Here is a 25,654-nt window from a genome sequence, read left to right as displayed (position 1 = left end):
CATACCTTAGGAGTTTGGTGCCCCATTTACCTGAAATCGGACGAAATTATATGTGGGAGCTATATCTTAATCTGAACCGAACTTTCGCGAAACTATCATCTTTTGGTGCACCATCTGAATCCTGAACTTTTTACCGAAACTATATATGCACAAATCATTCTAGACAGTCTGGGATGAATTCAGTACGCTGTGCCAAATTTCGGTATATATATAGGGACTTTGGTGCACAATTTACATAAAATCGGAGGAAAATATATATGGGAGCTATATCTAAATCTGAACCGATTTTTACGAAAATTAGCACACGTCATTCTAGTCTTAAATTAGTACGCTGTGCCAAATTTCGTGTAAATCGGAAATTCTATAGGGACTTTGGTGCACCATTCACCTTAAATCGGACGAAAATGTAGATGGGAGCTATATCCAAACCGGAACCGATTTTCAAGAAACTTAGCACACATCATTCTATCCTTAATCCAGTACGCTGTGCCAAATTTCGTGCAAATCGGAAATTTTATAAGGACTTTGGTGCACCATTCACCTTAAATCGGACGAAAATATATATGGGAGCTATATCCAAACCTGAACCGATTTTCACGAAACTTTGCACACATCAGTCTAGGCTGAATTCAGTACGCTGTGCCAAATTTCGTGCAAATCGGAAGATTTATAGGGATTTTGGTGCTCCAGTTACATAAAATCGGACGAAAATATATATGGGAGCTATATCCAAACCTGAACTGATTTTCACGAAACTTAGCACAAATCATTCTAGGTTAAATTCAGTATGCTGTGCCAAATTTCGGGCGAATCGGAAGATTTATATGGACTTTGGTGCACCATTTACATAAAATCCAACGAAAATATATATGGGAGCTACATCTAAAACTGAATCGATTTTCACGAAATTTAACACACATCATTCTAGACTTAAATCATTAGGCTGTGCCAAACTTCATGCAAATCGAAATATATGTAGGAACAATTTACATGAAATCGGACGAAAATATATTTGGGAGTTATATCTAAATCTGAACCGATTTGCACGAAACTTAGACCACATCATTCTAGGCTTAATTCAGTACACTGTGTCAAATTTCGTGCAAATCGGTGGATATATAGGTTCTTTGGTGCGACATTTACCTTAAATCGGACGAAAATATATATGGGATCTATATCTAAATCTGAACCGATTTTTCCCAATTTCAATAAGGTTTGTGCTTGGGCCAAATAAGTGACATATGCCAAATTTTATCCAATTCGGATCATAAATGCTACCTGTACTTTGTTTACAATTTAACATGGACAGACAGGCGGACAGTCGTACTCCGTCCGCCCGTACGAATGTCCGCCTGTCTGTCCATATTAAATTGTAAACAAAGTATGCATAAATCGACTCAGAAAGCGATTCTATGCATATTCTCAAAATGAACCATTAGTCTATCTTGTTTCCTTTTGCCTGTTACATAGATATGTAAAAAAACAGAACACCCTGTATCACAGTGTGGTGAAGGGTATAAAAATATTTCCTCGCCTTGGAAAATTATTGAAAAAATAATTTTAAAAAATCTACACTTTGGAAAATTGTTGAAAAAATATTTTTACAAAATCTTCATTTTGGATAATGTAATCGACCGATTTTATTTAATAACTTCATTATATATTTTTTTTTTCTTTTAATTAATTTAAAATTAAAAACTTTCTGACAAGAATCCCGATTAACAAAATCTCTCTTTGAAGTTCACGTCCCTTCGATTTTGAATTTGAAAACATTGCTTTCGTTACATGGATTTGTAACAAACAGCAACAACACAAATTAACAAAGTTTTCAACACTTATGAAAGAGATTAACAAAGTTTATAACATACTTTTTTGGTGGTTTGTGCCACAGACCTTGAGCGGTCACACACAAGCATTATATATCGCTCACCGGACTAGCCTTCAAAGTTTAACGTCAAACATTCACGTTAACGAGAATCTAAAAAAAATGAAATGCCCCACTCTAGATGTCCACAAGCCAAAACTACAGAAAAGTTATGAAATTATTAAATTTTCATTCTTTGTCTCTGTTCCTGGGGAGAAAGGAAAAAAGCAACAACAAAACCAACAACAATTCACATGGATCTTGTCCATCAGGAGTTTTTTATTCGCGCGAATCGCAAAAGGAGAAAAATTTTGAACTTTTACAATTACAACGTGTAAGAGTGGCGTTGACAATACATTCACAGGTGTACAAGTGTCGAAAACGTGAACTAGTAACAAACAAATAAAAAAATCAGTGGACCACCAAATGTGGCAGACTGACAAGCAGACGATGGCAAAGAGTGTTGCAGAATGTGAGGGAGGAGGACAGTGACATTCCTGTGAACATTTATTGTTGTTTTTCGTTTTTCTTTTTTTCTGTGAAGTACTGAAATGTTGAACAAAACTTTATTCAAAAGCTCAAAATTAAAAATCGTTTAAAATTGTTTCACTCCCCCCGTTGGAAATATGACAAAACTTTTTTTGCTAACTTTATTATTGAGCCGTGGCGAAAAAAAAAATAAAACATTGTTGGCAAGGTAACATTGACGATTTGGTATTGTTCAACCAACCGTTTTTTTTTTATAAAAAGGCTGGGAAAATTCTTTATAACAATATTGTTTCGACATGGACATAGATAGATTTTCAATTATTTCCACAAAATGCTGACAAAATTGATTGAATGCAAATGGCACCCTTTGCAGGTCATTTTTTAATCAAAATCAATCAATGAATTTTTAATAAATAAGCAGACATTGCAAATAAAATATAAAAAAAATTATTTTTTAAATTTTTTTTCCAACAGGTAGATTTAAAGAAAAATCAATATTTTTCTAAGGTGTGAATATAAAACCAGTAAGGAAAGTAGTAATGTCGGACGAAGGCGACTATATGATACTCTTCACCACTATGGTAATATTCAACAGATGAATCCTAATAGGCGTCGCATTTTTAAAGGACCAGTAAAATTAAATTGGATCCATAAACATGTCATTCTGCAATTCATTACGCTGTACCAAATTTCGTGCAAACCGAAAGATATTAAGGGACTTTGGTACAACATTTACATTAAATCGGACGAAAATATATATGCGAGCTATATATAAATCTGAGCCGATTTTCAGGAAACTTAGCACACATCATTCTAGACCTAACTTATTACGCTGTGCCATATTTCGTGTTAATCGAATGATTTTAAGGGACTTTGGTGCACCATTTCTATTAAATCGGACGAACATATATATGAGAGCTATATCCAAATCAGGGCCGATTTCACGAAACTTAACAGACATCATTTTAGACTTAACTCATTACGCTGTGCTAAATTTCGTGCAAATCGAAAGATATATAGGGACTTTGGTGCACCATTTACATTTTATCGGACGAAAATAAGTATGGGAGCTATATCAAAATCTGAACCGATTTTTAGGAAACTTAACACACATCATTCTAGACCTAATTCATTACGCTGTGCCAACTTTCGTGCAAATCGAAAGATATTAAGGGACTTTGGTACAACATTTACATTAAATCGGACGAAAATATATATGGGAGCTATATATAAATCTGAACCGATTTTCTTGAAACTTAACACACATCATTCTAACTCATTACGCTATGCCAAATTTCGAGCTAATCGAAAGATTTTAAGGGACTTTGGTGCATCATTTACCTTAAATCGGATGAAAATATATGTGGGAGCTATATGCTATATATATTATATATATATTAATCTGAACCGATTTTCAGGAAACTTAACACACATCATTAAAGGCCTAATTCATTACGCTGTGCCAAATTTCGTGCAAATCGAAAGATATTTAGGGTCTTTGGTGCACCGTTTACCTCAAATCGGACGAAAATATATAAAGGAGCTATATTTAAATCTGAACCGATTATCAGGAAACTTTGCACACATTATGCTACACTTTATTTAGTGCGCTATGCCAAAATTCGTGCAAATCGAAGGATACATAGGGACATTGCTGCAATATTTAACTAAAATCGGACGAAACTATATATGGGAGCTATAGCTAATTCTGAACCGATTTTCAAGAAACTTAGCACAGGTCATTCTGGACTTAATTCAGTAGGCTATACCAAATTTCGTGCAAATCGAAAGATATATGGGGACTTTGGTACACCCTTTACATTAAATCGGACGAAAATATATATGGGAGCTATATCTAAATCTGAACCGATTTTTCCCAATTTCAATTGGGTTCGTCCTTGGGCCAAATAAGTGACCTATGCCAAATTTCATCCAAATCGGATCATAAATGCGACCTTTACTTTGCTCACAAAAATACATGGACAGACAGACAGACGGACGGACGGACATTCATAAATCGACTTAAAAAGTGATTCTATGCATATTCTCAAAAGGAACCATGGGTCTATCTCGTTTCCTTTTGCCTGTTACAAACATATGCACAAAGACATAATAAAAATAACATTTTCCTAAGCCGTGGATTTAAAATGAAATTTTTAACATTTTTCCAAATTCGGATTTTTAAGAAAAATATTTTTTACCAAATTTACAAGAGGGATATAAAAAATATTTTTTCAAGAGAAAGGGATAGGCTTTTAAAAATATTCCTAGGTTCTTTAAAAAATATTTTTCAAAATTTTCCATAGAATGTATTACATAAAAAAATGTTTTCAAATTTTTTCGAAGGCGTATATTTTTTCTATTCTCGCCCATTATTTCCAATATTAAATTTTAATAAAACGTTCTCATCTTTTAATACAAAAAAAAAAAAATCAATTAAAAGTACAGATTTTGTATGTAAATTTAATTTACCTGCAATTCGAGCATTTCCTTTTCCTGTAATTTGGAATTGAGTATTTCCTTTGTAATACGCTCTTGTAATTCTAATAAATCTTCCGGTTTAATTCGAAGACCACCACCATTGCCGACATTTGTGGTTTCTTCTTCGGAAGATGCTGATACATCTTGTTGTTGTTGCTGCTGCTGTTGTTGTCGCGATGATGATGATAGTGGTGACACTGTTGTCGTTGTTGTTGTTGAACGCATTTGTTGTCGTTTTGTCTGTCTTTGATTTTGACTTTGGGAGTTACTTGAATCAACGCCGGCTGCATTGTTACTTGAAGAGGTCATTGAGGATGTACCGGGGCTAATATTCCTTGACGATGAAGACGATGCTGAGGAGGATGGTGGCAATGGTGTCGTGGTAGTGTTAACATCCGTGCCATTTGACTGTTGTGTGGAGCTGCTGCTGCTGCTGTTGACAGTTTTATTGGTATTTTCCAAAGATTGCGAGTCACTTATGGAGGACACAGATGATGCTGATGACGACGAGGATGATGATGCCGAAGACTGAGAACCAGACAATGATTGCGTTGATTCTGTTGCTGTTCTATTACTGCCATTGTTTGTTGTTTGAGCTTTATTATTTTGCCTGGATATCGTTGCCTTGGTATCACTTCTAACTGAAGAGGTTATAGAAACTGAAGCATCATCTGCCAGCATTTGTTGTTGTTGCTGCTGCTGTTGTTTTAGCTGTTGTTGCAAAAGCTGTTGCTGTCTTCGTTGATGCATACGTTGTCCTCGACCACCACCGCCGCCACCTCCACGTTTCTCTGGATTGCCAACACCACGTGTGCCACGTCTGGTTTCCTTTTCTCGTATATCAATAAAGTCGGTGGCAAATCTATGGATAGAAGAAATAAATGCAATCAGTATAAGTCGTTATGAAATGGAGAGATACAAAAAAAAAAAGAAATATATAACAAGAAAATCCCAAACAATGGTGATTATGAAAGAGAGAGAGAGAGATTTGTATAAGCTACAACATAAGTAAAAATAATATTCTTAAACAAAATATTTTCATATGATTTTTTTTCGAAATTTCTTGAAAATCCCAAAACTTGAATTAAAAAAAAATATTTTTTTTTGTATTTCAGAAAATATTTTTTTAAAAATCCTTCCGATGCATAGATTTATTTAAAAATATTTTTTGCAACGTGACAAGTCTTAGATTTGGATTTCTTAGAAAAAAGTTTTGCATCCTGACAAGGTCTAGATTAAAAAAAAACTTTGACTCTTTAGTGTACAATTTACATTAAATCGGACGAAAATTTATATGGGAGCTATATCAAAATCTGAACCGATTTCTCCGAAACGTAACACACATCATTCTAGGCGTTTTTCAGTGCGCTATACCAAATTTCGTGGACATCGAAAGATATATAGGGACTTTGGTACACCATTTACATTAAATCGGACAAAAGTATATATGAGAGCTATATCTATATCTGAACCGATTTTCACGAAACTTAGCACACATTCATTTATTTCGAGCGTATTTTTCTACATCGCATGTTTTTTAAAACAATTTCTAGATTTTCCAAAAATATGGATTATTTGAAAAACGTGTTTCTTCTAGATCCTCCAAAGACATGAATTTTTATTGTACTTTTTTTAAGGCTCTTCAATAGACATGTATTTTTCATATTTTTTGATCCATGTTTTTGAATGCCTTTTTCAAATAATTTTTTTATAACCTTTATTCCAAAATTTCAAGTTTCGAGTAGTCTCAAAGATTAAGAAACTTATTCTAGTGGACGATTCTCAAATGTATTTATTTCACTTACAACTTTCGAACTTATTTGAAATAAAATCCCACATCCTTAAAAGTTAGACCCACCATAATTAACCCCACAAATTTGTATCATCATCCTTTTCCATAAAAATTAACCCACCTTTATTAAAATATATATATTTTTTTGTATAGAAAGAAAAATAATTAAATTCAAAGTTTTGTTATCTCCCTCCAGAAAACAACAACAAGAAAGTGAAACAGCTGGCTGTTTTGACAAACCCACCGGTTAAAGTTATGAATGTAAACAGAGTATCAAATGCCCACCACACACACACACTATATGCCCCCGCGTTTTAACACACAATAAGGCGGTTACATTTCATGTTCACGTCTGCTTTTTTACTACAAATACTCTACATCTCCTGAGGGTGTGTTTAACATTTTACAATTGTTTTAATTTCAATATTTGTGTTGTTACATAAATTAAATAAGCATTTCATCTTCTACCCCCCTCCATGGCTGGCTGACGTCTGAGTGAACTTTAAAAAAAAGTCAAAGTCAAACCATCCCTCAGAAGAAGGCCTTAACAACAATCCTCATGTTCAACAAACCCTAAGCAGCATGGCAAATAGTGGCTGGATGGCTGTGCAACTTGTTTAAGGGTTTTCCTATGCCTGTGGGCGATATGTACATTAGTAATGCTGCTTATTGGTACCCCAACCCTCGCTCTCATTTTAGTTACCATTAAACAAAAAAAGAAAACTTAATTGCATTTGTTGCACTCTGTTATGCTTTCGAGCCAGCCAGTCAGCCAGCCAGACACGTTGAGCACAGCAGTGATTCATTCGTTCATTCAATGAGTTATTCAATGCTGTTGCTGCTGCTCAGTGCACACTCAGTGGTTAATTGCATTGCCCTCCAGCAAATTGCTAGACAAGAGCATAGAAATGCAATCAGTATCAGGGCTGGATCATTTTTAAGGTTTTACAATTAGTTGGTGTCAAGATTTACACTTTCTTTATGTTTATGGTTGGCTAACAAAATGCAACTCCTTGATAATAAAACTGTATGATTATGGTAGGGGTATTATAAATTTGATACCACGGGTTGGGAGAAATGGGGTATTTGCCGCCATAGCTTATGGCTATAACATTTGGCTAAAAGGCGTTAAATTGTAAGGGGAAATATGGCGAGGTAGATTAGCAAAATGGAAAACTTATAGAAATTCACAAGATTTTTTCAAGGCAGACCACTGAAAAGAAGGGCCGAAGTCATTTGGGGGTTATGGGTAGGATATATCAACCATATTTGTAGGAAAGGCATAAAATACCTCGGAAGGCCTTTATTGGGGTATGAGTTCGAAACAAGGCAGCCATCGACCGTTTGGGTTTTCAATGACGAGTAAAGTCCAACGAAGGTTATCCGTGAAAGTAGCACTTCGAAGCAAATAAACGCTGGATTTTTGTTTGACTGAAATCTTTGAAATAAAATCGGGAAATGAACAAGAGAATACGAATCATTGTGTATCATGACAATACAAACTCTGACACTTTTGCTTACACTGGCACCTTTTTAACAGGTCAGAACGGAAAAGTATTGGCCCTTGCGGCGTACAGCCCTAAAAAAGACTGTGGAAATAGGTTGTTTTATCCTCCGTAATAAGATGGGAATTTTAAATGGCATGGAAAATTATTCCCAAGAAAAACGGAAATGAGGAGGTTAATTCGAAGCATGGACTTGTGTTGGAATTAGTCTGTGAAGAAGTTATTTACCCAATAAGGTCACATTTCTTAAAGCTAAATACCTATCAAAATACCTATAAAATAAACCACAATGCAACACAATTAAAATTTCGGAGTTAGTGTCTAAACCAGTGAGGGGAGCAGTATAGTCGGACGGGTCCGACCATTTGATACCCTACACTAGATCCACGGAAATCTAAATGTCTGTGGCACTACATTCTGAGCTATGGTAATATTTCGCGATATTTGGACCCTATTGACCGAATAGACGTCAATAAATATTACTAGTATTCAGTACAGCCCTTCTAATTACGTGCTCAGGTTCTCTTCACCGTTGGTTGTGTTGTGATGTTCGAGTTTCAACTGTGGCCTATAGATGGACTCGAAAAAAACCAAAAATTAACTTTTCGGTCTTCATCCCAATATGATTATCTGTTCATCATCGAAAATTATAGGCGTTGTCCTTGACCATACCTGGATCCTCATGGAAAATGTCAAAGCGATCAGCGCTATATTTTCGCCCTCTAGTGGGGTAATGGGTTACTAAATAATATATGAATACGTAAGCACCTGTAAATATTTAAGTGTAAGTTCCACATCCGAGTACGTACTACCATATACTTGGTATCTGTTTAAAGGTCAACCACTCCTCTTGGATATAATATCAATTTATCGGGTCTATGTCCTTCAGGAGTAAATATATACGCTATAGAACACACATTTTGTAATTTTTCACACAAAAGTCAGGGTCCATTTGATCCGATTAAAATTTACCGATCTTTATCAAAACAGGCATGCTTATTCTTTGGCCCGATCCCCTTCTGCTTGTAAAAATTTGCAATGTTTGTCAATAATTGCGGTCTCTGGAGCGACCAGAAAATCAGAAAAAAATAAAGTTTTTGGTCCATTTCATCCCCTAAATATTAACCAATCTTTACCAAAAACAATAGGGGTCTTCATTGACCAGAACCCATCCTACATGCAAAATTTCATGAATATTGGTCCATAACTGTGGCATGTATCGTGTTTACAAATTATAATGGACAGACGGACGGACGGATGGACACACATGTCTAGATCGACTCAGCTAGTCGAGATATGACGATTGGTATACTTAAAGGTGTGTCTAGGACCAATATTTCGCTACGTTACAAACTATAGGGGCTGTACAAAGCTATAATACCCCGACAACATAGTTGTGTAGGGTATAAAAATGGACCAGTATTGATATTTTCTTGTAGGATGATATGCTACTTGTACCCTTGTATATACCCTAAGTGGTGTAGGGCCGACTTTAGTAATATATTTGAACTATTTTGATATCATTGACAAATTGTACTAAAAATTGGTATTGGGAAGTTAGAGGATAGCTACACAGAATTTATCAAGGATTTTAGCTGTAATTTATCATTTCACTCTTATCATAATAAATGTATTTAATAAAAAAAGTACGACAACAACTGTTCATAAAAATTCAACTCTATTTCAAATAATATCAGATAAGCAACTTGAAGCAATCGTTTTCCTTTATGCTTCTCCACTCACATAAGAAACTACTAACCGACCAGCCAGGCTAATATAGTTTTCTATTCCAGCTCATGAAAAAAATATACAAAAACTTATAAAATACAAAAAAAAAAGATATCAACATCTGCTGTGGCAACATGTGTGTGCGTCTGTGTCTTGTAAATGTAATTACACATACAAATATACACAATGTATTACATTATATTACATTACATTTACATGACATTAGTTGTCTGTCTTCTTTTAAATCTAATAAGGAACAATAGTTGAAATAGTACCACTACATAACACATATCACAAATATTTCAAATATTTACACAAGAAGGACATTACAGGATAACGCGAAAAAAACTGTTTGCTATTTTGCTTATTGTAATGTCTACTCGTTTTTTACACAGCTTCCCCTTTTTTTTGGCTAGTTAACCTCTCCAACCACTTTTTATCATCAACACAATAAGCAACAATTTTTTGCCTTTGGTTACTATTGTTGTGGTTGTTGTTGCAGTTGTTTTTGTGTGTTTTGTTACTGTTCATATCTAAATAACCCTATTTTACGCCTGTGCCTTTTATTTTTTTGTCATGCACTTGATTTTATTTTTCTTCATACAAGTAAATATGTTTTCCCCCTTTTTCGCCCAATGTCGACATGCATGGCTGTGGGGTTTTTGTTCCATTGTTGTCGAAATGGGTTTGAGGGCAAAATGAAACAAAATGGAAATCCACAGATTTCTCCGGCATTATATACATTACAGACATGTGTGTTATATTATGACTTATAAAAACGGATTTAAGAATATTCGTTTTGGCAAGAAGGGAAATTGATAAAGGTCCAAAATATGACGATATTGTTTCTTTAAAAATTAACACTAAAAAATCCACTCATTAGATAGTCCTTGAAAAATATAATTTAAAAAATCCTCGCCTTAGATATGCTAGAAAAAATATAATTTAAAAAATCCACGCCTCGTATAATCCTAAAAAAATATAATTTAAAAAATCCACGCCTCGTATAATCCCACAAAAAATATAATTTAAAAAATCCACGCCTTAGAAAGTCCTTGAAAAATATAATTTAAAAAATCCACGCCTCTTATAGGCCTAGAAAAATATAATTTAAAAAATCCACGCCTTATAGTCCTTGAAAAATATAATTTAAAAAATCCACGCCTTGTCTAAGTAGTCCTTGAAAAAAATATAATTTAAAAAATCCACGCCTTAGATAGTCCTTGAAAAATATAATTTAAAATCCACGCCATAGATAGTCCTTGAAAAATATAATTTAAAAAATCCACGCCTTATAGTCCTTGAAAAATATAATTTAAAAAATCCACGCCTTATAGTCCTTGAAAAATATAATTTAAAAAATCCACGCCTTATAGTCCTTGAAAAATATAATTTAAAAAATCCACGCCTTAGATAGTCCTTGAAAAATATAATTTAAAAAATCCACGCCTTAGATAGTCCTTGAAAAATATAATTTAAAAAATCCACGCCTTAGATAGTCCTTGAAAAATATAATTTAAAAAATCCACGCCTTAGATAGTCCTTGAAAAATATAATTTAAAAAATCCACGCCTTAGATAGTCCTTGAAAAATATAATTTATGAAATCCACGCCATAGATAGTCCTTGAAAAATATAATTTAAAAAATCCACGCCTTAGATAGTCCTTGAAAAATATAATTTAAAAAATCCACGCCTTCGAATGTCCTTGAAAAATATAATTTATGAAATCCACGCCATAGATAGTCCTTGAAAAATATAATTTATGAAATCCACGCCATAGATAGTCCTTGAAAAATATAATTTAAAAAATCCACGCCTTAGATAGTCCTTGAAAAATATAATTTAAAAAATCCACGCCTTCGATAGTCCTTGAAAACTATACCCTTCACCACACTGTGGAACAGGGTACTATGTCTTTGTGCATATGTTTGTAACAGGCAAAAGGAAACCAGATAGACACATGGTTCCTTTTGAGAATATGCATAGAATCACTTTCTGAGTCGATTTATGCATGTCCGTCTGTCTGTCCGTCCGTCCGTCTGTAGATGTTAAATTGTAAACAAAGTATAGGTCGCATTTATGATCCGATTTGGCACCAGTCACTTACTTTGCCCAAGGACGACCGAACTATTGAAATTCAAGAAAATCGGTTCAGATTTAGATATAGCTCCCATATATATTTTCGTCCGATTTAACGTAAATGTTGTACCAAAGTCCCTATATATCTTGCGATTTGCACGAAATGTGGCATAGAGTACTGAATTAGGTCCAGAATGATGTGTGCCAAGGTTCGAGAAAAGCGGTTCAGATTTATATATAGCTCCCATATATATTTTCGTCCGATTTAAGGTAAATGAGGCACCAAAGTCCTTATATATCTTTCAATTTGCACGAAATTTGGCATAGTGTACTGAATGAGGTCCAGAATGATGTGTGCCAAGTTTCGAGAAAATCGGTTCAGATTTAGATATAGCTCCTATACATAGTTTTGTCCGATTTTATGTAAATGGTGCACCAAAGTCCGTATATATCTTTCGATTTGAACGAAATTTGGCATAGAGTACTGAATTAGGTCCAGAATGACGTGTGCTAAGTTTCGTGATAATCGGTTCAGATTTACTTACTTTACTTATAGATAAAAATCACATATTGAAGTTCGTTCAATTCCAAGTGTTCCTTCGAAAAGCCGGAGTTTGTTATAGTACATAGTAGAATAACCCCAAAGTGGTGAATGGTATCGTATAGTCGGCCCAGTCCGACTTTACTACTTTCCTTACTGGTTATAAAATAAACGCGTCGTTGGAAAAAAATATTCCTTAAAAATCGACGCTTGATTTCATCCTTAAAAAAATTTTGTAAAAATTCCACGCTTGCTTTGGTCTTTAAAAAATATTCTATAAATATTCCACACTTGTTTGAGAAATATATTTTAAAAAATATACGGCTGATGTGGTCCTTAAAAATAATATTAAAAAAAAAATCATGCTTTTTTAATCCACTCCAGTTTGTTTCCTTGAAAACAAAATAATTTAAAAATCTACCTTTTATCCTTAAACAAAAATATTGTATTTTTTTTAATCCATATAATTTTTGTTTCCTAATTTCGAAAATCCATCATCCCAAAATATCTTCATATTATTGTTTGATATATCCTATTTAATATTTAAGTATTTTTTTAGTTATTTCTTTTATTGTTGTTAATATGATTGTGGTGAACACAATGGGCGAAATGTTGTTTTCCTTAGTTTGCCACCATAACTTCCATGGTTGCCCGGTTGCTGTTCTTTTGCCAGATATGTTTGTATGCATGTGTGCAGCAGTATGTGTGCTTTATTCGCATTTTATTTAGCCTTAAGGCGTTTTTTAAAGGATTTGCGAGTTAAAACGACAGACAGAAAGATGAACGGTCGGACGGATATCAAAATGGTATATGAAGAAGGAATGCCACATTTTGTGGTATGGCACCATACGAAAACATACACACGAACGAACGAATGAACGGAATGGAATGTCTGGTTGCAAAATGTAGATGAGCTGTGCGTCCAAAATCCTTCTGTTCGTATGTCTGTCTGTTTGTCTCTCTTTCCATATTGCTTGCAGCTTCAAGTGACAGATAAGCTGGGTAAAACATTTCTTGTTAAGTTTTTTTTTTTCATTCCGGTTTTCTCATTTTTTGTTTGTTTGTCAGGATATCTCAAAGTTACCGTAAATGTTGGTCGTGTGTCTATTTATATTTTATGACCATTTGAACAACAACAACAATAACAAACTAAATACACTCTTATCCTTGTTCAGAAATAACTGTAATATTTGCACTCAACCCCTAAGCCATTTTCCAAAATACCCCATTCTTTGGGTGTATGGATGGTTGTATATGTGTGTCTGATATTTTCTCAACATATGCAGCAAATGTTTGTTAGCTAAGTTTCGTTGTTGTTGTTTTTTATTGCATTTCCAATCCAGAGAAAACGACAAGGAATACAACTTATTTCATATCAGTTATGATTTCGTTTGTTACAAAAAATAAAAAAAACTTGCAAAATACAAAAAACGGATTCTTGGCCACATTTATGGATCTATATGGATTTGGTTGCGATATGTTGAAATATTTGATGCATTAAAAGAGGCTAATATTATATGTTTTGTTGTTGTTATTTTTATAGGAAGGAGTGATAAGAACAAGTTTTGGGTAATAGTTAAGTTTTATGTACATATGAGTTAGAGGATAGTTGTTTTGATAAAAAAATAGTTTCATTTTTTGGGTCGTAATCTTAATCATTATGGAGGGCGGGGTTGTGAACTACAGCGGTTTAAAGATAATAAAACTTTTTTTGTTTTATAACCACAAGGGATGTTAAAAAACTTGTCCTAAGGTCTGATTCGGATTTAGATATATCTTCCATATGTAGCATATATCTGACACAAATAATACGAGAATCTCGTTGTTTAAGCTTGGCACCTAAAAGTATGCACTGTACACACAAAATACGAAAATACGATGTTTCAAATACCGATCCGTCTCAGAACATTGATCCGAGTATCACAAATTCAGATCTTGAAACCATTAAGAAAAGTAGTACAGTCGGACTGGGCCGACTATATGATACCCTTCACCACATTGGGTATATTGTACATATGTATCCTTGCAATTGCATGTCAATCGAAGGAACATACTCATGACTTTCTGCAACCTATGATCAATTTAATTTCATTCGGACAAATTTAGAGTCGTCTGCGTACTATGGCACAAATTTATGGAAAACGCAAAAATGATACACGCTGTCCGGTACGTTAAAAATCTAATTTCAATCAGACACCCGTGCGAAATAGATATGGAAGCTATGGCTGCATCTGTACCAATTTCAACAAAGTCCAATAACGGCATTCAAGTCTCAATTGAATACGTTGTGCAAAATTTCGTGTTAATCGGACAAACATTAGGACGAAAATATATATCCCATTTACCTGAAATAGTACGGAAATATATATGGGAGCTATATCTAAATCTGAACCGATTTTCACGAAATTTAACACACATCATTCTAGACTTAATTCAGTACGCTATGCCAAATTTCGTGCAAATCGAGGGATATAAAGGGACCTTGGTGGACTATTTACCTTAAATCGGATGAAAATTTATATGGGAGCTATATATAAATCTGAACCGATTTTCATGATACTTAGTAGACACATTTCTAGGCTTAATTCAGTACGCTGTTCCAAATTTCGTGCAAATCGGAAGATATTTAGGGACATTGGTACACCATTTACGTTAAAACGGACGAAAATATATATGGGAGCTATATATAAATCTGAATCGATTTTCATGAAACTTAGTACACATCATTTTAGGCTTAATTCAGTACGCTGTGCCAAATTTTGTGCAAATCAAAAGACTTTGGTGCACTATTTACCTTAAATCGGACGAAAATATATATGGGAGCTATATATAAATCTGAACCGATTTTCATGAAACTTAGTACACATCATTATAGGCTTAATTTAGTACGCTGTGATAAATTTCGTGCAAATCGAAGGATATATAGGGACTTTCGTGCACCATTTACCTCAAATCGGACGACAAAATGTATGGGAGCTATATCTAAATTTGAACCGATTTTTCCCAATTTCAATAGAGTTCGTCCATGGGTAAAATAAGTGATGTATGCCAAATTTCATCCAATTCGGATCATCAATGCGACCTGTACTTTGTTTACAATTTAACATCAACAGACGGACGGACGGACATGCATAAATCGACTCAGAAAGTGATTCTATGTATATTCTCAAAAGGAACTATGGGTCTATCTCGATTCCTTTTGCCTGTTACAAACATATGCACAAAGACATAATGCCCTGTACCACAGTGTGGTGAAGGGAATAAAAAGAAATAGGTTAAACTGTTTGGTTTGTTGCTGTATACTAGCAACACCAACAAAGTCGTTGTGTGCATCGTCGCGATGTGACAACACACAACAGTGGGAAAGGTATGGTATTGTTTATAAATGCCTTGTTAACCTCGAAGTGAGGCACCAGCGAAATTCTCATGCAGTTTATGTCGTTGGTCAGCTAAGTACTTCGCTTTGTTACAAGAGACATTTGGGTATGAAAGGTTTTTTTGAAGCTATAGCTTCTGGGGAGAATATCCCAACAAAAAACTAAGGGAACTGATGAGGATCAGTGGCGTGATCCGAAACTATAGTCTTCCCTGCCTTTTTATAAAAACAACAAACTGGGATTTAGCCTGACTATTTTGCAAAAACAAAATACAAATGGTATCCCAAATAAAACGCTAACGCTACTGAGGTTCTTATTTATTTTACGTAGGATTTCGGATTTGTGGTCTCAAAATACGAATAATTTAATACGAATATTTTTAAAAAAATTAAACCAACAAAAAATTTCAAAGCATATTATATAGTTCGAAATAAATTTAACTTGAATTTAATGAAGCTCATTTCTAGAAGTAATTATTTATTTTAATTTTTCAATGTTCAGTGAAAAAATCTAGTGTTCCTAGCCAAATCTCCACCACTGTAAGTAAATAAGTGTTTCCAAATAAATCTAGTTCACAGTAAATTTTATTAGTTTACTGGTTTCATTTTTTATTTATACAGTAATACACAAACGAAATATAATTTCGAATCTACTTTCCACAACTATTTGCTATTTTTTTATCAGCAAATTTTATAGACACCACCAATGATTCACCAACCACCCCCCTCCCTAGTTGTAAGTCGTTTTATGCATTCGATTTCAAACAACTATATGTTATTGTTGTAATCGGAAAATAACAACATAATAAAAAATATTTTGCAAATAAAAAAGTTTTTTTTTTCGACACAATTCCTTTAGGGAAATGTTGTTGTTTTTGTAGAAATTCCTTTATGGTACATTTGTGCTGAATTCGTCTGTGAAAGTTAAATAATTCATTTATAGTTATAAAATATTATTTGTTTTGTTTTATGTGAAGGCATATATCCTTTGGCTGGCTATATGGTTGTTATAATAATACCGCAACGTGATAACATGATAAGGAAATTTTGCAACAATAAAAATAAAAAAACGATTATATATGGAAGCCGAAGAAAAAATAAATTGACTGAGTTTTGATATGGTTTATTGATGTTTTCTTCCTTTTTGTTTTTCTCCATGACAGGAAAAAAGTTTTCAAAATCAAAAATATTATTGAATTGAAAGTGAAGAACATTAACAGAGAGGTTTTTCTTGAAATTTGGGGTAAAATGGAGAATATCTGAGCAATTTTTCTTCTTCGAATTTTGGGTAAATTTTGTAGAACTGTTATGAGGGGCATCCATATTGTATGTAATGGCTAATTTCACATGAATTAAAATGAAAACCAGTAAGGAAAGTAGTAAATTCGGACTGGGCCGACTATATGATACCCTTCACCACTTTGGGTATATTTTACATAAGTATCCTAACATACGACGCGTTTTGTTATAAATCTTTATCTGAACCGATTTCACGGAAACTTGCCAGAAGCTTAGCAATTCAGTATCCTATACAGAAATTCGTGCAAATCGAAAGATATATAGGGTCTTGTTGCACCAATTACCTTAAATCGGATGAAAATATATATAGGAGCTATATCTAAATCTGAACCGATTTTCACGAAACTTGGCAGACATCAGTATCGATCTTATTAATAACTCTGTGCCAAATTTCGTGCACATCAAAATATTTCCAGCGACTTTAGTGGACTATTTACCTAAAATCGGGCGAAGCTATATATGGGAGCTATATCTAAATCCGAACCGATTTTCACGAAAATTGTCAAACATCATGCTAGACCTTATTCATTACGCTGTGCCAAATTTCGTGCAAATCAAAAGATTTCCAGGGACTTTAGTCGACTATTTGCCTTAAATCGGGCGAAGCTATATATGGGAGCTATATCTAAATCTTAACCGATTTTCACGAAACTTTGCACACCGCATTCTAGACATAATTTAGTACGTTGTGCCAAATTTCGTGCAAATCGAAAGATATATAGGGACTTTGGTACACAATTTACCTTAAATCGGACGAATATATATATAGGAGCTATATCTAAATCTGAACCGATTTTTCCCAATTTCAATAGGGCTCGTCCTTGGGCCAAATGAATGAGCTGTGGCAAATTTCATCCAATTCGGACCATAAATGCGACCTGTACTTTGTTTACAATTTAACATGGACAGTCAGACGGACGGACGGACAGACATGCATAAATCGACTTAGAAAGTGATTCTATGCATATTATCAAAAGGAACCATGGGTCTATCTCGATTATTTTTGCCTGTTACATACATATGCACAAAGACATAATACCCTCTACCACAGTGTGGTGAAGGGTATAAAAATAGATATCCTTCGGTCTTCTTTTATAGATATTGATAAAGAAGGCGATATAAACAAAGAAGATATCAAGTATAATATATTAATTTTATATCCTTTGGTATTCCCCTCAAAATTTTACGACTCGATAACACCAAACAAAACAGTCCATGAAAACGAAAAAAAAACCTGCAACAAACGACCAATATTACTCCTCCCAAAATGCGGAACTAAACACAAAGTATTATTACACCAGTAATTGTAATGTGACATTTTGCTAATAAATGTTGGCTAAAATTTCATAAACACTCGGCAAAATTACCAAAGCACATACATACCAACATAGATTCAGATTCCAACAACCATCAGTCTAACATCTCTATAAAACATATCAATACATGTAATACGGTGTAAAACAATACCACAAAATGAATTGATATTTACCAATTTATCAATGACGCTGGCCACTTTTGTATACATAGGTATGTACACATGTGCATATGTATGTCTGTACAATGTTGAAATTTGTTATAACGCCATAATCTGTATAAATTACACTCATTTCATTTCGAAATAATCAATTTAAGCCACGCACATACACAGCCAATAATCATGCAATATAACCCTGTAGACAGTAGCAATATTACACTCATACATCCTCACATACGTTATTGAATCGATAGATATCCTTTTTTCGGTGTCCTGTGGCGTAATAACCAGTAGTGAAACTAATTTAGAACATAACTTGCAATCATACGCACCCCGGCACACACAGGCGAACACCCACACACACACTCATTCATATCCACATTACAATGGTGTGATTGATAAAATGTTGCATGGTCATAAAACACACATTCGCCCACAAACACACACTCACACACACGACCATACAATATGATTGTCAACAAACAAAAGCTTACCAACCCCAAGCCAATACATTCCTTTGCCGGTTGTGCACCAACAAAAAAAAGGGATAACTCCAGTGATGACCCTCCGCCTTTGTTTAATCTTTCAAACGCCCTTGCTCTTTCCTTCCCCCAAGCCATTCCTATCCTTTTCCCTTTGCCCTGCGAGCAAACAAGTGGACACTGTTGATAAAGTACAACAAAGCAGAAAATATATTTTTCCTTGTTTGGACATCGAAATGCTTTCACTTTTGAAAGAAGAGGGATGGGTTTGGTGTCCGAGTATTAACACAAAAAGGCCAATTTTGGTCTAAAGAGAAAGGTGATTATCATAAAGGATCAAAAGGTATTACTTGCTTAATGCTCAAACAAGTTAAGTAAAAGGACAACAGCCATAACACTCTTCGGGTGGGGAATGTAAAAGGTCATTGGTGCATTTGATGGGCGTACTGGTTGACTGGATGGCTGGCTGGCTCTAAGAAATTGGTAATCAAATTAAAACAGATGGTTAGGATTTTTTGTGTGTGTTTTGTTTGAACCACAAATGGCAGAATCCTGTATAGTTATCGATGACGATGATGATTATTAGGGTCCAATAGCAATAGACCTTTTTGTTTCTTGAGTTTTTTTTTTTTTTTTTGGTTCCAGGCATTGTTAAGATGTGTGTGTGTGTGTGACTTTGGCCACCTTTGTTTTATGTTTACTGTGACATTATCATAATATTTTACGGGTAAGTTCCGTGGGAGGGGGATTGGAATAAATACAAAGTAATGGAAATAGTTTTTACTTTGTGTAGATAAAATGCTATAAATAGGAGATCATAAATAAAATATGTGTGGCAAATGCAATCATATACAAGAGCTGGGAGTAATTTTTCTTGAATAAAAGAAAATTCGGAGGTCCATTGCTACATAGAATTATAATATTCCGAACTGAATGTTGAATGTTGTTGAAGTGTTTTGAAGACTCTTGTACACCGTGTGGAAATTTTTGCTGAATATTTTTTATCTATCTGCACCCGCCTTCAGGAGGACATTTAAAATATTTATAGCCTGTTCTTCTAAAATTATAAACGAACGAATTCGAGTGACTTTCGACGTAAAATCGGGTGGAAAAATTAAGTTTTTTACTCTCTAAAAAAAAACGAAATACCAAAGTACAAGTATTAGGTATGCAAAATTCGCCAACATACCGAATATGGGATTAACACCGACCAATATTGAAATTATTCAACAAAGAAGTTTCTTATTCTTTGAAATACGTACAGAACTATCAAACATACCAAAAGTGGGTTCGCATGTCTGTATGGGGGCTAAGTCGATACATGGACCAACATTCTAATTTTTTGTATAGTAAAATTCTACTAGAACCTACAAATAATATGAAAGTCGACAGGACCTTCATATGTCCGCCAAGAGCCAAGAGGTCTGATATCATTTGGGACCCCATTATGCCGCCGGAAAATATGCATTAAAATAGCAAAAATGGAGGTTATGCACAAAACATGTCCTTATAATGACAATTTTTTGCAGAGAATTTGTTTTTTTGCCATGATCCTGGGGTGTTAATTTAAAGCCATTTCGGTTAGAAAATAAAATCTTCAAAATATCGAAAATAAGTCGGATAATGTATGAGGGGTCCATGTCAAAATATTTCGCTCTGTCCAATAATCAAGATTGCCAAAATTGACTCCACTTCAGATAAAACATTCTTCAAGGACATTCAACATACTGAAGCTAAGGCGGGATATTTTTGTGATACCTAACTTAAAACATGGACTCAAAATATTCTACGAAGACAAACGTGAAAAGTAAAATTACAGCCACACACAGTTTGGAAATGCGATTGAAAATTTAAAGGTACCAAAAATCAGGCGGTAGATTTATAAGTGACATATTTCAACCCTTATTAAAATCTTTTGAAAACTATTTTTTACCCTTCAAGAATACGGAATGATACTCTACAGCAGCTTCTGGTGGAGAGTACACCTAGGTCTATTAAAATACCTAAAATGGGAGCTATATAAAGGCAAGAACCTATATCGAACTATTTCTGCAAAAAATATTGCCAAAAACATTTCAAAATTTCAAAAAATTAGAACGTGAACCGGTCTATACCCCTACCAATATCAAACATGCTAAATGTTATACCCATGTTATGTTGAAATTTGCAAAGCTCTCTTCCACCTTATGATGACATTTTGTGACTTTACATGCATATATCCATTGGGCGCCACTCTATAATATCACGCCATTTATTGTTGTGAAATGCTATTATTTATAATCCCCATTTATTTAAAATAATAATTGAATTATTTGAAAATCCATTAGTTTTTTTAATGTACACTCTTAACTTCGCGTTGGGCGCCACTTTGAAATATTTCTTTTTATTATATAAACAGTTTTGTGCTATTTATTTAAAATTGTTATGACTTTTTATGTTTCAGTCAAGTGGGCACCACTTTATAATATAAATTCGTAATTATACCAGCATTTTCCCTACGTCGGGCGCCACTCTATAATATTACGCTACATATTTATTACGCCACACATTATTAAGAAAATATATTATTTATAATTACTATTTAATTAAAATAATAACTGGATTATTTCAAAATGTATTTTTAGTTATTTAATGTAAAAATATATATATATTTTTTTTTGTTTTACTCCATTCACGTTGGGCGCCACCTAATAATGCACCCGATAATCAATGTTTCGTATGAAAAATAAAAAAAAAATATATATTATGAGCCTTGTATAAATGCGGCGACAATTTTTTTTAACGTTGGGCGCCATTTCATAATATTCAGAAAATATGTTTCATTCTCATCTTAATTTTTTTATGTGTTAGTTTTTTTTTTATTTGTGATATTATGTTACCGTTGGGCGCCACTTCATTATATTAAGGTAATAGGCTTCCAATCAGGAATAAGCCTTTTAAAAATATGTTCAGGAACTTGAGTAAACCCACATTTAAATTATTTTTTTTTGTAATGCAAACCCCCTTTCTTTTTTTACTCCTCCCCCAACTGCATTACCATGACATGGAATGTCTCGGTTATTTTCCTTTTTTGTTTTCTTGTTTGCTTAACTGTGAACCAACACTTTTGGCATGGCTTACTGTGCACTTGTACAAGCATTTTTTTCTGGCCATTACTGTAAACAGCTTTAAAAGTGCGCAAAACAACAACAACACACTTTCATAGTTTTAAAAGTTAAACTTCCGTTGTTGTCGTCGTCGTCGTTTTTCTGGTTAAATCCCATTAAAGATCATGTTTTGTGGTTGTAAAATGGGGATGTACATGCGTTTAGAAGTTGTTGTTTTGTTGATCCTGTTGATTGAGTTTAAAATTGTGTGGGTATTTGCAGAGTGTTTTTCCGCATAATCGTAAATGGAACAACATGGTCAGAGAAATGAAAAGTTCATGGAGGGATTTAAATTGACTTGGATGGCGGAATATTTTGGAAATATTCGAAAATGTATTAGGTGTTTGAAAAAAGTCAATTTTTTTAAAAATTCTTAAAAGTTCGAATTTTTTTTAAAACCCCAATTTGAAGAATTTTGAAATGAAGGCAAATGTATTGGGAGTCAATTTATAATGATAATAATGACCTATTTTGGAATATGTGATTTGTATAGAATATATTTATTGAAGGCATTATTTTTTTGAACATTTTTGAGAGGTTCACATTGGGCGCCATTTTTAGAAACCAGAGTTTTGTAGGTTTAATATACAGAAAACAAATGTATTTTTTATATTTTAAATCGATATTTTTTAAACCAAAATTTGGAAATTAATTTATTTCCTAAAACTCTCCAATTTGGGCGCCACATATAATTTTCCCTGTTTTTTTTGTTTGACATTCCTTAACGATATCTATATTTATACCCTACACAACTATGTTGTCAGGGTATTATAGCTTTGTGCAGCCCCAAAAGTTTGTAATATATCTCGACTAGCTGAGTCGATCTAGACATGTGTGTCCATCCGCCCGTCCGTCTGTCCTTTATAATTTGTAAACACGATACAGGCCACAGTTATGGACCAATCTTCACGAAATTTTGCATGTAGGATGGGTTCTGGCCAATGAAGACCCCTTTTGTTTTTGGTAAATATCAGTTAATATTTAGGGGATGAAATGGATCAAATAATAAATTTTTGTCGGTTTTTCTGGTCGCTCCAGAGGCCGCAATTATGGCGCGAACAACGCGAAATTTTACATGGCCAAAGAATAAGCATGCCTGTTTTGATAAAGATCGGTCAATATTTAACGGGTCAAATGGACCCTGACTTTTGTGTGAAAAATTACAAATTTTGTATTCTATTGCCTATATATTTACCCCTGAAGGACATAAACCCGAGATGTTGATTGTATATCCAAGACGAGTGGTTGACCTTTTAATTGATACCAATTATATGGTCGTACGTACTCAGATGTGGGAGTTACACTTAAATATTTACAGGTGCTTACGTACTGAGATATTATTTAGTAACCCATTACCACACTAGAGGGCGGAAATATGGCGCTGGTCGCTCTGAAATTTTCCAGTTGTGGTAAAGGACAACACCTATTATTTTCGGCGATGATCAGATAATAATTTTGGGATGTAGTAGACCGAAGACTTAATTTTTTTATGTTTTTTTTTTCTAGTCGATCTATAGGCCACAATTATAAGCCGAACATCACAACACGGCCCACGGTGAAGGAAATCTGGACAAGTAATTAGAAGGGCTGTACTGAATATTATTAATATTCGAAACATATGTCAGTGTAAGGTAGAGGTGCTGTTGACCTCTAATCGGGAAAGAGGGTGCAAATATCACGAAATATTGCCCAGGCTCAGAATAAACATCCGCAGAAAGTTAGAGTTCCGTGGAAGTTGTGTAGGGTATCGTATGGTCGGCCCCGTCCGACTAACTGCTCCGCTCACTGGTTTTTATTTGAATTATGCATAAATATATTTTTTCTATTATGTCTAATTCAAATTGATCACATTTTTTATGGCTTTACGTTGGGCGCCATTTCTAAAAAAGCGAATAATATAGACTAATCAAAATCTCAACGCTAGTAACGTTGAGTTTTATATTTACTCAATGAATACTCCTAACATTCCCCTGAAGAATTCCACGCGTTGGGCGCCATTTACTTAATTACATTCACATTCCACTACATCTCCTTTCCAAAATTTATTTCTTTTATAAAATATTCATCTAGTAATTCAATATTTTAGAGAATTAAAACAAACATAAATATTTATTTACAATACAATATCATATTCCAATTAAGAATGTCATAACAAAAATAAAAATTACACAACAGCAACACACACACAGCTCCAGTTACAAAGTGACAAAAGTTTGAAAATGTTATTTGATTTTGTAAGTTGGTTATACAAATGTGTTGCCACCTTGTCTTGTCTTTTCGATCTGCTGTTTGTGTAACTTGTTTTTAAATTGTTATCAAACCTCTACTCATCAAATAACAGGTTGTCAGCATTTTGAAAATCTGAAAGTTGGAAAATGTTGTCCTTTCTCTTGAAGGACATCTCAATTCGTTTGGCTGCATGGCACAAACACAAATTGAATGGAATAAAAGAAGTTTGTCCGTCTGTGTGTTCGAATAACTTTTCCTGATTCCCTACAGATGTTTTGGCGTAACGTAAAATGTTATAATTTCTTCTTCTTCTTTCAGTGTTGTTACTTTGTTTGGCATTTCTGTCGATGTTTAAATAGACACACACACACACAACAGTAGTTGGTTATTCTCCTAACCACCAACACTTTGCCAAAGATACAAACGTGTCACGTTTTCTGAAACATTAGATGTATCTCGGCTTTTACTTTTTCTTTTTGTTGTTGGGAGTTTGGTTTGGCTTTGCCACAATGTTGCCAGCCACCAACAAGCTCCACAAACCACCATCAGAGCATTCAAAAATATTGAAAGGATGCCTAGAACGTTGACAACATAAGTTGAAATGAGATTGGCGCGGGGACAACAACAATCGTAGTGTTGCTGTTACTCTAAAGTGTGGAAAAGTTTCACGTTTCACTGCGACTGGAAAAATATTTTCTAAAAAGCCACCAGGGAGTACAACAGTTGGTTAACGAGAGATAGATGCTAAGTTGGTCGTTCGGTGGGTTGGCTAGGTTTGGTTCGGTTCGGTTGGCTTGGGTTTGGTCTAGTTGGTCTTTTTGGTTAGATGGTTTGATGCGTTTGCTTTTAAGTTTTTGAAGTTTTACTAACGATGAAATTGGTTAGGTTTCATTTTCATAGAACTATTAGTGTTGTTGTTGCTATTTTTGTTACTCCTAATATTGCACAGGGAAAACTTTCTCTGTGTGGTATGTTAAAAAAGCATGAAATTGTATCACAATATTTTGAAAAACTATTTTTTAAAGGTCAGTTAATACACATTATTGTGAAATCAAAATAAGGGGACATCATTGTGGACTGTGGTGGTTATGAGGTTGGGGAAATTTCCAAACAAACTCATTAAAATATTAAAAAGGAATTAAATATAGTTTAATGTAACCTCCCCCA

General features: G+C 34.1%; 1 protein-coding gene across 1 annotated transcript in view; it reads right to left on the bottom strand.

Moving 5' to 3' along the window:
* The window catches only part of LOC133325665 (protein Wnt-5), a 221,204-nt gene that overhangs the window by 26,011 nt on the left and 169,539 nt on the right, over positions 1 to 25,654 (bottom strand). Inside the window, exons 5-6 of the mRNA XM_061534387.1 lie at positions 5,033 to 5,696; positions 4,826 to 4,996 (exon numbers count right to left, since the gene is read on the bottom strand). Coding sequence (XP_061390371.1) covers positions 4,826 to 4,996; positions 5,033 to 5,696 — 835 coding nt within the window. The remainder of the gene's footprint in view (positions 1 to 4,825; positions 4,997 to 5,032; positions 5,697 to 25,654) is intronic.

The sequence above is a fragment of the Musca vetustissima genome, unplaced genomic scaffold, assembly GCF_032173495.1.
Source record: "Musca vetustissima isolate MV318-11 ecotype Yass unplaced genomic scaffold, APGP_CSIRO_Mvet_v1 utg41009, whole genome shotgun sequence".
Classification (NCBI taxonomy): Eukaryota; Metazoa; Arthropoda; class Insecta; order Diptera; family Muscidae; genus Musca; species Musca vetustissima.
The sequence above is the reverse complement of the archived record's forward strand: the minus strand, read 5'-3'. Positions and strand labels throughout refer to the sequence as shown.